This window comes from Prionailurus viverrinus, chromosome F1, assembly GCF_022837055.1.
Source record: "Prionailurus viverrinus isolate Anna chromosome F1, UM_Priviv_1.0, whole genome shotgun sequence".
NCBI classification, from domain to species: domain Eukaryota; kingdom Metazoa; phylum Chordata; class Mammalia; order Carnivora; family Felidae; genus Prionailurus; species Prionailurus viverrinus.
This window is the reverse complement of record NC_062577.1, coordinates 28,052,296-28,065,654: the sequence shown is the minus strand read 5'-3', so window position 1 is coordinate 28,065,654 and position 13,359 is coordinate 28,052,296. Positions and strand designations below refer to the sequence as shown.

Here is a 13,359-nt window from a genome sequence, read left to right as displayed (position 1 = left end):
AAACCCTAAGCATTCTATGTCATGGATTGATGCCCCGAATGGCAGCTGTGGGTTTTTCAAACGATCCCTGTTGGATCCATTTTGCTTGCATCCACAGGAACTCTGCAGTCCAAGCCATGTTCAGGTTTTAACCTGGAAAAGTTACCATGAATGTTCAGGAATGGTAAAGCCAGCAAGATATCAGAAACTGGTTGTGGAGACAGTAGTCAGGGTGATGCGCCGGGTGCTGGGCATCTGAGAACAGTGGAGGAAGAAGGTGCATTTGAGTCTGGACTGTGGGATTTGAGGCGCTTCTCAGGCATCCTGGGACGGTGTCCTAGAAGCTGCTGAGAGTGCAGTTCTGGAGTTTGAGGAAGTTGAGGAGTAGAGATAATGACATTAGAGCCGTCTACTGAAAAGCGACCGTTGGAGCGAAAGTTGGATAAGTTGATGAGGAAGGAAGGAAGTGCTGGCAGGCCCTGAGTAGCCCAGAGGAAGAAAACCCAGAACAGGAGATGGGGAAGGAATAGGCAGAGAGGATGGATCTGGAGTGTTAGGAGCCTGTCTGCACCTGCAGGAGACAGCTGTTAAGGTCGTCGGAGCAAATGAAGGGGGGAGATGAGGAAGAGTTTAAGGTAGATGAGGAGGTAGAAGTTGACAGACTGTACATTAAATGGCTTTTATCCTGCTGGTGAAGGATGTGCGTCATCGGGTGGGAGTGAGCGGGCGGGTGGGTTACCCGTACAGGGTAGGCGGGTGGGAAGGAGGGGCTGCACACAGCATGAGGGCCCAGCTGAAGATGGATGGAAGGATCCACACCCTGTCCTCAAACCTGAGCAAGCACAGGGTCCTCAGAGGGCTTGTTAAAACAGGTTGCCAGCCCCCTTCCCCAGTGCTTGTGATTTAGCTGTTGTTCTGGCAGGTTCCCAGGTGAGGCTGATGCCTCGGGTCCAGGACCACTCTTGGAGATCCATGGTTTGATCAATCAGAATGAGAGAAGTGATCGGGGGGTTGACTTTATTTTTTATTTTTATTTTTTACTCTATTATCATTATTATTATTATTATTATGAGAGAGAGAGAGAGAGAGAGAGAGAGAGAGAGAAAGTCTTAAGCAGGCTCCATGTCCAAGGTGGAGCCCGATGCAGGGTTCCATCTCACGACCACGAGATCAAGACCTGAGCCGAAATCAAGAGTCGGACGCTTAACCAACTGAGCCACCCAGGCGCCCCAGGGAGGCTGGTTGACTTTAAAACACAACAGAATGTCAAGATGAAGGTACTGGGTCTGCTGAGGCCCGAGCGTGACTCCAGACCGGCCTGGGCCTCTAGAGATTGAGGTGCTGAAGTAAAACTAGGGGGTGTGTCCCCAGCCTGACCCTCCAGCGTGGGGCTCCACTGAAGACACTCTGGGAGGAGCCCGACTGTTCATCCTCCTAGCGGCCAGATAGAGAAACTGGTTTGCAGTCACCCCCAGGCCATGACCGTAACCTAATCTCTGGCTACTCTGTCACGCAGCCGAGGCAAGCGATCCTGCCTGCGCCTGCAGAGCACGGCGCTCAGACTGCCGCGGTTGTGAGTGTAAAGCCACCTTGTAGTGTTGGGGTCCCACTCGTCCTCTCCCCTCCTGTCCACCGGAAGCACGGAGCGGGCCTGGGGAGGGGGAGAAAGTCACTAGGGAGAGGGGGGTAGTCATTGGAGGGATCAGGAAGGAAGACCTGCAGGAAGATGGGGATTCAGTTCCTCTCTCTTCCCTCTATGTCCCGAAACTGATCCCAGCCTCAGCAAGACAGGCCCCAGGAGCACAGAGGGGACGGCTCATGGTTCAGTGAAAGCATAAACTTTTCCAAAATGGTGGAGGGTAGCTGCAACCAGCCCCTGAACCCCCAGACCCTTACCCTGCCCCCACAGCCCTTTCTCCTGGGCACAACACTGGTTCCCAGGAGTCTTCCTTCATCAACTTTCCCCAGCGGGTCAGGCTTCAGGCATTTTCTTTTTCACAGCCAGAGCCGGGGCGGCGGCGGGGGTGGGGGGGTGGGGTGGGGGGGGGTGGGGGGGGTTTGGAAGAGTTTGACCATCAAGAGAGGCCAGGTGGCTTGTGGGTTCCTGTGGACCATTTTATATGAGCTGATCTAGAAAGACCATGGCCATCCTTGGGAGTGGAAGCCCTTGGCACTTCTTGTTCCAGTTTGGAGGTCAGGAAGGGAATCTAGAGGGCAGACATCTTGGCTGAAGTTTCAAGTGGATTGAGGTGTCACAAGGAGAGAAGATTCTTTCCCTAATTCCTCCTCAACCCTGCTTTCTGAGTTGCAGGGCTGGGTAGGGGCTACCAAGTAGGAAGAGAGGGGACAGAGAGGCAAGAGTTGAAAGTAAAATGAAGGGCTGCGTGAGGCAGGGAGCACAAGAGGGATGGCAGCCCCTCCCTCCCCCTCCAGATCCCAGCTTCCGCCATTGCTGCAGACTAGAACCCAGGGCACCCTGGTTCCTAGAGGTGTGTCTGGAGAGGAGCAGCTTCTCAGCTTCTACCTGTGGCCTTCACCAAGCAGGCTTTTCTCCAGGTAATCTTGATTTGGTGAGGAAACGAAAAAGGGATGCATTTGGTTGTGACCCAATAACTCCGCCAAATTCTGGCCGTCCTACCGTCGAATGGCCAGGACTAGGAGGGGTTTGTGACTCTGTCACTGTGTTATTTTTTTAGCATTACGTAAGGCCATCAAATCATTTCTAAATGTGTTGGGTGCCATATGAAGCTTGGGAGGGGCCCAAATGGTGGAATATTACCATAACAGGCAAGAGGCCCATCAGCTGTGGGGTCCCAGCCCCTTTCTGTGCTGGGATAATTTTAGTGGCTTTATATCCCTGACGACCTCATCCCTACAGCTGGAGCTACTTCCAGCCCTGCATTCCTCTCCATTTTTGCAGTTGTCTGAATAATCATTCTGGAAAGGAGGTTCAGTGTCCCCGGGGTTGACAGAAGAGTCAGCTGGGTTGGAGGGCGAGTGGTGAAGACTGCATTAGTGTCAGATCAGGCAAGGTTTTGAGAGGGAGACAGGGACCCTCCCCCCTCCCCCCACAAGTCCTTTGTCGCACTCGGCACCCCTAGGAGCTTTTAAAGCAAACCTTCCGCACAGAACCATCAAGTTGGCTCCTCTGGTTCTAAAAGAGACAGGGAGATAGAGGTTGAGATCCACGTTTGAAAGGCCTGCTGTGCACTTCCACAAACTCCTTCCCCATGCTGGGCCTCCCTCCCCTTTCAGCTCTTCACTGAGGGCCGCCATGGTGCTTCTCAGCAGCAGCCAGACACCCTCGGGATGGGGGGCGTGTTGGGCACAAGGGTTAGACCTGCGGTGGGAAGGGAAGTTTTTGCTTGTCACAGTGATTATTCTCAGGGGTCCGGGATGGTAACCTTCCTGCAAAGCTCATCCTCCTCCATTAAGAAGCTTTCCACCTAAAATGCCAACAGTTGCCCTCCTGAGAACCACGAACGCTCCCGTTGGGGGGGGGGGGGGGGCTTCTGTCTCTGACAGTCCTCAGCTCTTGGCTTGCTGCCGATGAGCTGAACCTGGGAGCTTAGGGGGTGAATGGGCAGTGGTTTTCTGCCTGGGCTGCCTGTGTCAGCATGAAAGCAGCTCATTCCAGTTGGAGCAACCGCGTGGAACATTCTTCTCAAGTGGGGCAAGAGTCCCTGAGGACCTGTGAGAACATCTCTGTTCTGCCTATGCTGTCTGGCTCCTCTTCCTCCTCCATCCCTCCTCTGCTCTTTTTTGCTGTTTATGGTCCTTTTCCTCCCTTTGTCTTCCCCTTTGGTTTCCCTTCTTGGTCCTCTGTCTCTGTGGCGGTCTGTGGCTCTCCAGGGCTTTGCTCCCCCTGCTGGAGACCCTCAGGCTCACAGAGGTTACTAAGCTCCATCTTAAGATCTCCCTCCTTTCACTGCTGGCCCCAAGCTCCACAACGGAGTTCCTGCCCCATTCTGTCTTGAAGGATCACAACAGTTCCTCCAGGCAGTTGCTCAAGTGAGGCCATGATGTCATAACGAAGTCATAGAGAATCACCTTGATTCTAATTGCATTGAAGATACTCTGAATGAGGCCTACGAAGTCATTCTCTTTGGATTCCAAATGAGAAAATGTCCCAAAAGGTGGAAAGGAGAAAATTTTCTTAGCATGGAAATTAGAGGGGACGCCGCACCCCCCAACACACACACACACACACACACACACACACACACACAAAGAGTAGAAAGGCTGTGGAAGGAGAAGTAGGATCTTCTGGATGATGTGGAGTTTCCTTCTCGAAGCCCAGACAAGGTAGTTTCAACGCAGAGGACTGCCCAGCTTAGCTCCCCTGGGATTTCATAGGGGCCAAGGTCCCTGGGGATGCTTGGAGAAACCGGGATGGATGGGGAGTCTTGACAGGAGAGACCTCCTGAGGCCGAGTGAGCAGGGAGCCTCCTGCAGGTCAGATAGCACCGGGGGTCCTGGCCGGGTTCTCCGGAGCATCAAGGAGGGGAATCGCAAACAGTGGCTTGTGGCGCTGGGTCTCTGGCCAGAGCCTCCCGCCTCGAGAGGACTTGGAAGAAAGGGCAGATCCTGGAGAGTCTCTTCTGGGCCCAGTCTCTCAGGCTGAGGCCTGTTTGCTTACGTAGCTGTCTGCCCTGCAGCTGCCAGAGGGTGCCTGCCATCCTGGGAAGTAGGGCGTGTGAATGAAGAGCGGGACTGGCTTTGAATGAGGGTGACAGGTGGGGAAGAACCAGTCCCGCCCTCCCAGTGCCCCTCCACCTGAGGCCTACCCAGATAGGTCAGAAGTCCTAAATCGGTGCCTGGCCTGACCTGATTCCTGCCAGAGTAGACACGAGAGGAGGGTCTGGGGTCTCTGCTTGAACTAGTAAACGCTGCGCCAGCACCATCCCTGGTTTAATCTGTTCCTCACCGTTAACGCTGAGGTCCGAGAAGCCAATGTTAGAGTTGCACCCTTGCTGTAGAACCCTCTCTAGAATCCTGAGTCCACAGAGAATACAGCTAAACTGGTCCTGTTGGGCATGTTTGTGTGGGAAGGTGAGTAGATGAACACGTGGCATGTCCACTAAGAGTCCACTAAGGGGCTCTGACCTTGGGGAGACAGGAGTAAGCAGTACGAACAGAGTGGTGGCCTGTGCGTCCCAATCGGGGGGCCCTGAACTGGACAAAGAAGGATAGTGTCCCTGAAGTATCCTCATACAACAGAAGCAAGAGGCAGATTTCCCTCAGAAGGAAGGGAATGGACCTTGGCTCCAGGGAAAGCTATTCATCCTAGTAACCCAAGATCTACGAGGCACTTGGCACAAAGTGCTGCTAAATGAATTCTTGTGGTCTGGGGCGCCTGGGTGGCTCAGTCGGTTAAGTGTCTGACTCTTGATCTCAGCTCAGGTCTTGAGCTCAGGGTCATGAGTTCAAGCTTTGTGTTGGGCTCCGTGCTGGGCCTGAGGCCTACTTAAAAAAAAAAAAGAAAAGAAAATCCTGTGGGTGAGAAAGTAGCAAGCAAGCTACAGGAGCCTGTTCTCCCGGCTGCCACCCAGGCCCTCTGACCTTTGCTCCCCCATCAACTGCCAAGCAGAGAGGGGGTGGGCGTTGAAGAGTGAGGAGAGGAGGTGCCCCAGACACAGGCCTTACACAGAGTTGTAGAAAGGGGACTGGGGGTTCAGGGCGGATCCTGTAGGCTTTCCTTCCACTTCCTGCTTCTTCTCTTAAACCCAGTCTCACACAGACACACGGCCCTGGGGTGTGAGGTCCCCACTTCAGTCCCCGACATGCTGCCATGAACTTTCTGGTTCTGAGCCTCCTTGTGGCTTCACTGCCACCAACATCCAATCTAGCCAAGCTCTTCCTGGGCACCGAGGCCGCCTCAGGGTGTGAGAGACTTGAGGTTCGACGTGATGGTTCACTCTCCCCAGACTCTCAAGGTTTAGGTAGCAGTGGCGAACACTCCTAGCATTTTATAGATATATTTGGATTAAGTGAGCGAATCACAAGCCATGTAAGATTGAGACAAACTGGAAAACTCAAAGTACCATATCTACGCCCAGCTACCTGGGATGAGAGGTCCCGTTGAAAGTGTGGGGCCACGTCAGAAGAGCGTGGGGGCACCTGGTTGGCTCAGTTGGTACAGCATGCGACTCTTGACCTCAGGGTTGTCAGTTCAAGCCCCGCGTTAGGCGTGGCGCTTACTTACAACAGAAAACCAGAATGTGAATTTCCACCATGTGCCAGACTAAGGTTTCTGTGCTACGGAATACCTTCTCTATGGAACCAGCATAGAGAACCTATCTACCTTCTGAACGGCCTCTGCTGTTCACACGTGGGACCAGGCCATCGAGCAGTCACTCTAGGTCACCCTGGGTACGTTTCCATGACAACAGATGAGGCTGGGACCATCCATTTGTGTGCTGAGGGAAGTGCCCCCTTCTTCCTTGCACAACGTGTAGTACTGGAAACGAGAAGTCCTCTACCCCATTTTCCCTAAAACAGGAGGCGGGCTGAGAGCCCTTCCAAAGGAAAGGTCTTTGAGATCTTTTCCTTGTCTGGACTGGGGAGGGGTTTGGAGAAATACGTTGTTCAGTCTAAAATAATAGCCGTGGATCTGATGAGAGGTTCTGGGCAAGTGCAGATCCGGCTGAATCATCATCCTGGTGCTTGTGTTTCTTAAAAACATATCCCTTTGCAGAATTCTAATTATAGCCAGGGGAGCTATAGTGCAGGGGAGCACTCGGAAGAGGTCTCTCCACGCGCAAGCTCTGGCCCTGAGACGAGCTGGCCAGGAGGGAACTGTATTTCTGGCTGGGCCCCACAGGCACTTCCTTCTGCCCTTCGCCAGGCCAGGCACTTGCAGCCAGTATCACTGTGAGAGAAAAGGGTTTCCTCTTTGAGGCAGTTCACTGGGGATCTCAGTTGAACTCCTTTTCTGCCAGTATTAGCCTTTTGTTCTCCCCTGGGTTCTGGATGCCTAGGGGGACACGGTCGGGAAGTGGGATACAGAGGACGGAAGCAATCTAGTCCCTTTCTTTTGGAAGCCCTCAAGCTCTCTGTCATTGCAGAACCACATTCCGCTTTCCAAGCAGGCAGGTTCCCCAGGCGGCTTTTAGAGGTAAGGTAAAGCTCTTCTTGCACAGGGAAAAAAAAAAAAAAAAAAAAAAAAAAAAAAATTCTTCCTACATGTGAATTCTAAGAATGTTGTTATGGTGACTTGAATTTCTGGCTTAGGACTGTGTTCAAAACATCCCATCATAAAGGTAACATAAATGAAGCCCTATCAGCCATTTACACGTTAGTGAGAACTTGACCCGAGTCTATTGAGAACTACAGGGTATTCAACAGTGGGGATTCCTAGGTGAATTTACTTGATCCCTGCTGTCGATTTGTTCAGTCTCCGAGGCAGGGATAACGATTATGAACCTGCAGGATTCTTTCGCAGAGGTACCGGAGGACACACCCTAGCATATAGGGGCAAGGAGTAATGCATCGTGAGGGAAGGAAAGTGAGAAGATGCTTAGGGGAGAAGTGGCATTTGGGCTGGACCTCGAAGGTATGACAAGAAGGCATGGGGAAGGTGCAGAGACGGGGGTGGTTGTGGTTTATATCCTTAGGTGCTTGGGAGGATGCTTTGGGTGGCCAGCAGGAGGATGGATCGGTTTTCTTCGTGGTTAAGGGCATGGGCTCTAGATTCTGGGGATGAGCTCCGGCTCCGCCACTTGCTAAACGTGTGACTTTGCTTTCCGCAAGTTTGCTACCTTTCAGTGCCTCGCTTTCTTCCCCTGTATCAACCCCATCGGGTTATGGTGAGAGTTAGTTAATCCCCGTAAACCCCTCAGAGCAATGCCTGGCGCCTAGTTAGTGCCAACTAAATGAAAGCTACTTATAATGGTGATTTCTCAGCACCTGGAAGATGGGGGTGGGGGTGGGGTGGGGAACTGGTGGAGGTGCTAAGGAAAAGTTTAGAAAAAGGAGGCTAAAGACCCCCCCTCCCCCCAAATTAAAGTTCATCTGTTTTTGGGGGGTGCCTGGCTGGCTCCATTGGTAGAACCTGTGGCTCTTGGTTTCGGGGTTGTGAGTTGGAGCCCCACGTTGGTGTGGAGATCGCTTAAAAATCTTAACAACAACAAAAAAAGTACATCTGGTTTCAAGGGAGCCAGGAGTGGACCAAGGGTAGGGTAAAGTTTTAGGAACACAGACTTTGAAAAATGTGGTGAAAATTGTTTCCTCAGAGCTGATGGGCTCCAAGGTGAGGAAGTCAGGCGAGTGGGCAAAAAATGGCTTCCAGGCGGTGGCGTAGCGGTGGCTACCTGGAGCCATGGTCCCCGGCGAGCCCACATTCCAGGGCGGAGGGCTAGAGTGTGTTGTCTTCTAGACCTCCTTGACCCTGTGGACCAATCCAGCAGGCACTGTTGGTCACAGGACTGAGGGAAAGGACATAGGTCAGTGCAGATCTGTTCGAACACCTGAGAAACCAGGTTAGGCTCCTGTCTTGCTAGCGCTATTCTCACACATGAGGGTCAGCACATTTATTGGAGTTTCGAGAAGGAGAGATGTGACTCGGTGTTGAGAAGGAGGCCAGGTCGGGAAGAAAGCATGGGCAGGAAAGGTGCAGACAGTGGGGTGAACCCACTGGGAGGTGCTCAAGGACCCTGGAGTGGGGATTCTCTTGGTAAACACAAGGAACAGACAAGGGGAGATCTAAAGAGCCACTATGGCTTAGGTCCTACACAGTGTGCAGGGCTCCAGGGAAGAAAAATGACTCTAATTTTTTTTTTGATTTCTTAATGTTTATTTATTATTTTGAGCGAGCGAGAGAGAGAGAAAGAGCGCAAGAGAGAATATGAACAGGGGAGGGGCAAAGAGAGAGGGAGACAGAATCTGAAGCAGGCTCCAGGCCCTGAGCTGTCAGCACAGAGCCCGACACGGGGCTCGAACTCACGGACTGTGAGATCATGACCTGAGCTGGAGTCGGATGTTCAACCGACTGAGCCACCCAGGCACCCCAGAAGACTGACTCTTATAAGTGAGTCTCCGGACTTCATGCAGGGTGTGGTCACATCTCCGGAGTGGAATGCTTGAGAACTTTCTAGGCATGTGTTCTGACTCCACATGTGAACCTTCTTCAGGCCAACTCGACTAGCATCATGTCTGGACTGGTATTGTATTAGTGAGTTAATGGAGGGAAAGAAATGATACCGGTCAGGCTCAGATTTGGCGGCAGGTGAGGTTGGGGTGACTTAATCATGATTCGCCATGATGTGAAAGAAGGTCGGCAGAGGTAGTGGGGGCATCTTACTGCTCTGCCTCTTTATTGTGCTGCCGTGAGGGCCGAGCTCCAGCCATCGCTTCCACAAGAAAGAAAGAAAAAATGATGAAGGGCACATGCCAGTTGTTCTCTGAACAGGCGTCTGGTAACCTCCACTTTAGTCTCATTGGCTGCAACGTAGTCCAACGCCTTGCCCGGCCTCAGGGGGCCTGGGAAATGTAGTTTGTATTCTAGGCGGCTCTGTGCCCGGCGAAAAATCTGGGTTTTGCCAAGGAACAATGGAGGAGTGGAGTGGATGTTGAGGATGTGAGTGAGTGGATGTGACTCTGCCACACGGAGATTATTAAAAACGTGAGGTTAGGGGCACCTGGGTGGGGCAGTCGGTCAAGCGTCCGACTTCAGCCAGGTCACGATCTCGCAGTCCGTGAGTTCGAGCCCCGCGTCGGGCTCTGGGCTGACGGCTCGGAGCCTGGAGCCTGTTTCCGATTCTGTGTCTCCCTCCCTCTCTGCCCCTCCCCCGTTCATGCTCTGTCTCTCTCTGCCCCAAAAATAAATAAAAATGTTGAAAAAAAAATAAAAAACAAACAAACGTGAGGTTAAAAAAAAAACAACAAAAACTCATTCAATACAAATGTAATTTATATTTGGATAAAGAATATATGCTTACGTAGTTCTACTACCAGGAAAGACAATGTGGAAATTGTATTTTGATTGCTCTAGGAAATGACCTCCATTTAATGCTTTTGTAAAGCAAGGAATGCATAGGGGTACTTCAGGCTTCTCCATTGGCAAGTGAAGTTTTGATTGCTCAACTTCCTAAAAGTGGAGACCATTGAGGAGGGGAGAAGTAGATTTGCCTTTCTAGGCACCTTTGCCTCATGAGGATGCAACTTATGGGGAGTCTCTCTGAAGGAGAAAGTCCCATATTAGCTGTTTGAAAAGATGACGTACCTCAGGCAAGGAAACCAAACAGAGACTTTGTTTCAGGCTGTATGAAAAAATGAATGAGATACAAATGGACTCTGAGCCAGACTTGTCTGCAAGAGCCCTGGTTCTCTCCACGTCAGCGGGCTGAGGGCTAGGGCAGAGACATAAATGTCAGTTTGTCAGTTTTCCCTCAGGCAAAAGTGTCAACTCAAGAGTGGTCCTGACAGTGGCCCCTGGGGGCTACTCTGCCCGTGGCTGTTTATAGGGAATGGCTGATGTCTAGGGCACGTATGGCTGGAGGACACCATCACCCTGCAGCTCAGAAGCCTTGAGCTCCTTGATGCGGTGAGCAGGGGTCTACACGTAAGGAAGCATTGAGACTTCTGTCCACTGGCAGCCATATTTATCAGCAGCATCTGTGTACGTTGGGCACCATGAGCAGAGACACAAAGAAACAAAAGGCATGATTCCTGATCCATAAAGCAGGACACATGATCATGCTGAGAAATCAGCCCCATGCAACACAGAGACAAGTTGACAAGTTCTTTAGTAATGGCACATAGTCAGTCAGGGAAGGTTTCTTGACCACTTTGAATAATCAGGTTTCAGAAGGGATGCTCGTAGACTGTTGACATGGGATATGTCTGAAAAAAAGACAGAAAGGGAGGGAGGTGAAGAGGAAGAGAGTGAGAGGAGATGGAGGTAGAGGGAGAGACAGAGAGGATGAGAATATGTAGGGGGTAGAACTTGTTGCCAAAATGTGAAGCCTATCCTTAAGCAGCACCCTAGATGGAAGCTAGCTGTTCATTTCTGGCTCTGATAACGTTGAATGAGTTGGACCACGTTCATGCCAGGGGAAAACCGTTTGCTGTTAGGAAGCCTTTCAAAGGATAAAGCGAGAAACTTTTAAACAATTATATTTTCATTTTGGTCTCTTTTCTTCAAACACTTAAAACAAGGTTCACGTGTAGTGTAAAAATGTCTTCAGTCTTCTTATAAACTTTTGAATTAGGACTCACTAGCCACACTGAATATGCTAAAGTTGGTTGTTTTTGTTTTGTTTTGTTTTTTTGTTTTGCTAAACTTGGTTTTTAATCTCAGTTCTCTCTTATCCAAGAGGGTAGGAGGCTCACCGAGAAATGGGGAAACTGTGAGCTAAGTCGTCGAATGCTTAGGCATAGTTTTATATTGGGAAATCATCGAGGAAATGTCTTTAATGAAGACAGATGATGCGCCTTCTGATTTTCCTTTACCAGCTTGAAGTACTTTCTTACATGACTTCACATAAATGCTTAGTACTTCAGAAAATGTATTTAGAGAGGAGATGATTTGCCACTGAATGAGTTTCCACACCTGACATGCTTTTTCAGATGAATTGTAAAGGATTTGCCCCGACTTGATGCATTCAGGCCTGAACAGTAACCCTCTATCAAAGATGGTAGAGAATCTCTCCCTGCGAATCTGTCACCTGAGCGGTCTTGAAGTTAGTGGCTGGGCTTCCCCCGGGGCACAAACACCAGGAAGCTAAGAATTCAAGGAGAATCTGGCTCAGGTTTTTAGTTCTACCGTATTAGATGTAACTTTTTAGACCCTTGCCAGGTTTACGGATAACTGGGTTTCAGAAGTTAGAGTGTGACCGAATTCAGGCTTCAGGTTGGACAAACTCATTTGGCAACCCCAAAATGCTTTTGAACTGTACATCAAAAGCCTGTGAAAACGTTCCCTAGATCCCGTAGAAGTGGGACCTGAGAACACGAGGTTGGGCCGGGAACTCAGGCTGGTGGGGGGGTGGGGGTGGAGGGGACAAGCACCAGAAGGGTTAGGAGACAGAAACAGAGTTCCCAGAGTCTAAGTGACCTTTCTCTCTCCCATGCCCTCACTCTACCACCTTTCTTGGTCCCTTAGGCCTGCACTGCCTGAGAAGAAGGTGGCTGACCTCAGCACGCTGAATGAGGTGGGCTACCAAATCCGAATTTAGGCAAGCCGTATCAGCCAACAAGGGGGCTTCTCTGGTGCTTCTCTCTGCACTTTACCCCAGCATCTTCAGGAGGAACTGCAACTATTTATGGAGAACCTGTGGATTTTATTTTTACGGATTCACTTGGACGTGGAAGCGGAGTGGGTGGCAACAATTAACTTTGAAAGAAAATTCACGGAGGGGCAACCATGGAAAGGCTGAAGTAAGAAAGCCCACTGCGGTTGGACTGACTCCCTCAACTACAGATAGAAAGGGCAATACCATAAACTGTGGTTTTATGTTTTCCCATTCACCTGTTTTTGTTGACTTGCTTTTGAACATTATGCCTCACCGGTAGGAAATGTTAATGAAACCCTCCCTCCTACTTTTGATACGGTAAGGTAACTCAGTCAGTATTAATGTCTTTTTCAGCAATAACAGAGGCAAAGATTGGTGGGATTTTTTTTTTTTAAGCAGTCAATATTACCTCAGCATCTTGACATCAGATATGCAAACTTAATGGTGTTTTCATTTTTTTTATATTCTATTTGTATTGCTTCCCCGATATTTCCAATGGGGATCTCCACAAGGTTTGGAATTTTTTCCTGGTGCACACATAATGAGATTTAAGGTATTATATCAAGTGTTTTACTAAAAAAAAAAAAAAAAGCACTGAAATTCTTCTGGCAGTACAGGAAACTATTTTCAGGATGTTGGAACTACTTCTTAATCTTTCTTAAAAGCATTCACGGACAGCAGTTTCTGTTCTTTCAAAACAAAACAAAAAGCACGTGCAGGAGGTAGTCTGTGTTCTGTCACTGACATTTAAACTTTGCAAACTCCAGCAAAAAAGAAAAAAAAAAAAAGCACAAGAGGTCATAGCGCCGTGACACAAAGTGAGCAATACTGCAGCGACCTCTGACAGCCACACACTCAGAAAGGCAGAGGCCCGCAGTGGATCAGTAGAGAGCCTGGAGAAGCAGATAACCTTTCTCTTCAACGTTCCATCTGATTTTTGAACTCTGAGTCAGACCTTGATTCTGAAGGACTCACGGCTGTTAGAGACGTGTTCCGATGTCTTATATTAAGACCAAGCGTGGCACGATGTGATCATTTTCCAGTACCTTGCTTTTTAAAGTACCACTTCGTGACATTTAGGAACTAGCAATTGGAACATGCAGTGAATGAGAGAAGCAGAGCCTTTTTTAAAATGGAAAAGTCTCTC

General features: G+C 50.0%; 1 protein-coding gene across 8 annotated transcripts in view; it reads left to right on the top strand.

The window, feature by feature from the left end:
• Nucleotides 1-12,921, top strand: part of VASH2 (vasohibin 2) — a 39,412-nt gene extending 26,491 nt beyond the window's left edge. For 4 of the 8 annotated variants that reach the window (XM_047840914.1, XM_047840916.1, XM_047840912.1 and 1 more), the window contains 3 exons: nt 1,496-1,552; nt 2,413-2,535; nt 12,083-12,921. In XM_047840914.1, coding sequence (XP_047696870.1) covers nt 1,496-1,552; nt 2,413-2,535; nt 12,083-12,155 — 253 coding nt within the window. In that variant the 3' untranslated portion in view covers nt 12,156-12,921. The remainder of the gene's footprint in view (nt 1-1,495; nt 1,553-2,412; nt 2,536-12,082) is intronic. The other 4 variants (XM_047840919.1, XM_047840917.1, XM_047840918.1 and 1 more) reach the window with 2 other exon arrangements.
• Nucleotides 12,922-13,359: the final 438 nt, after the last annotated feature.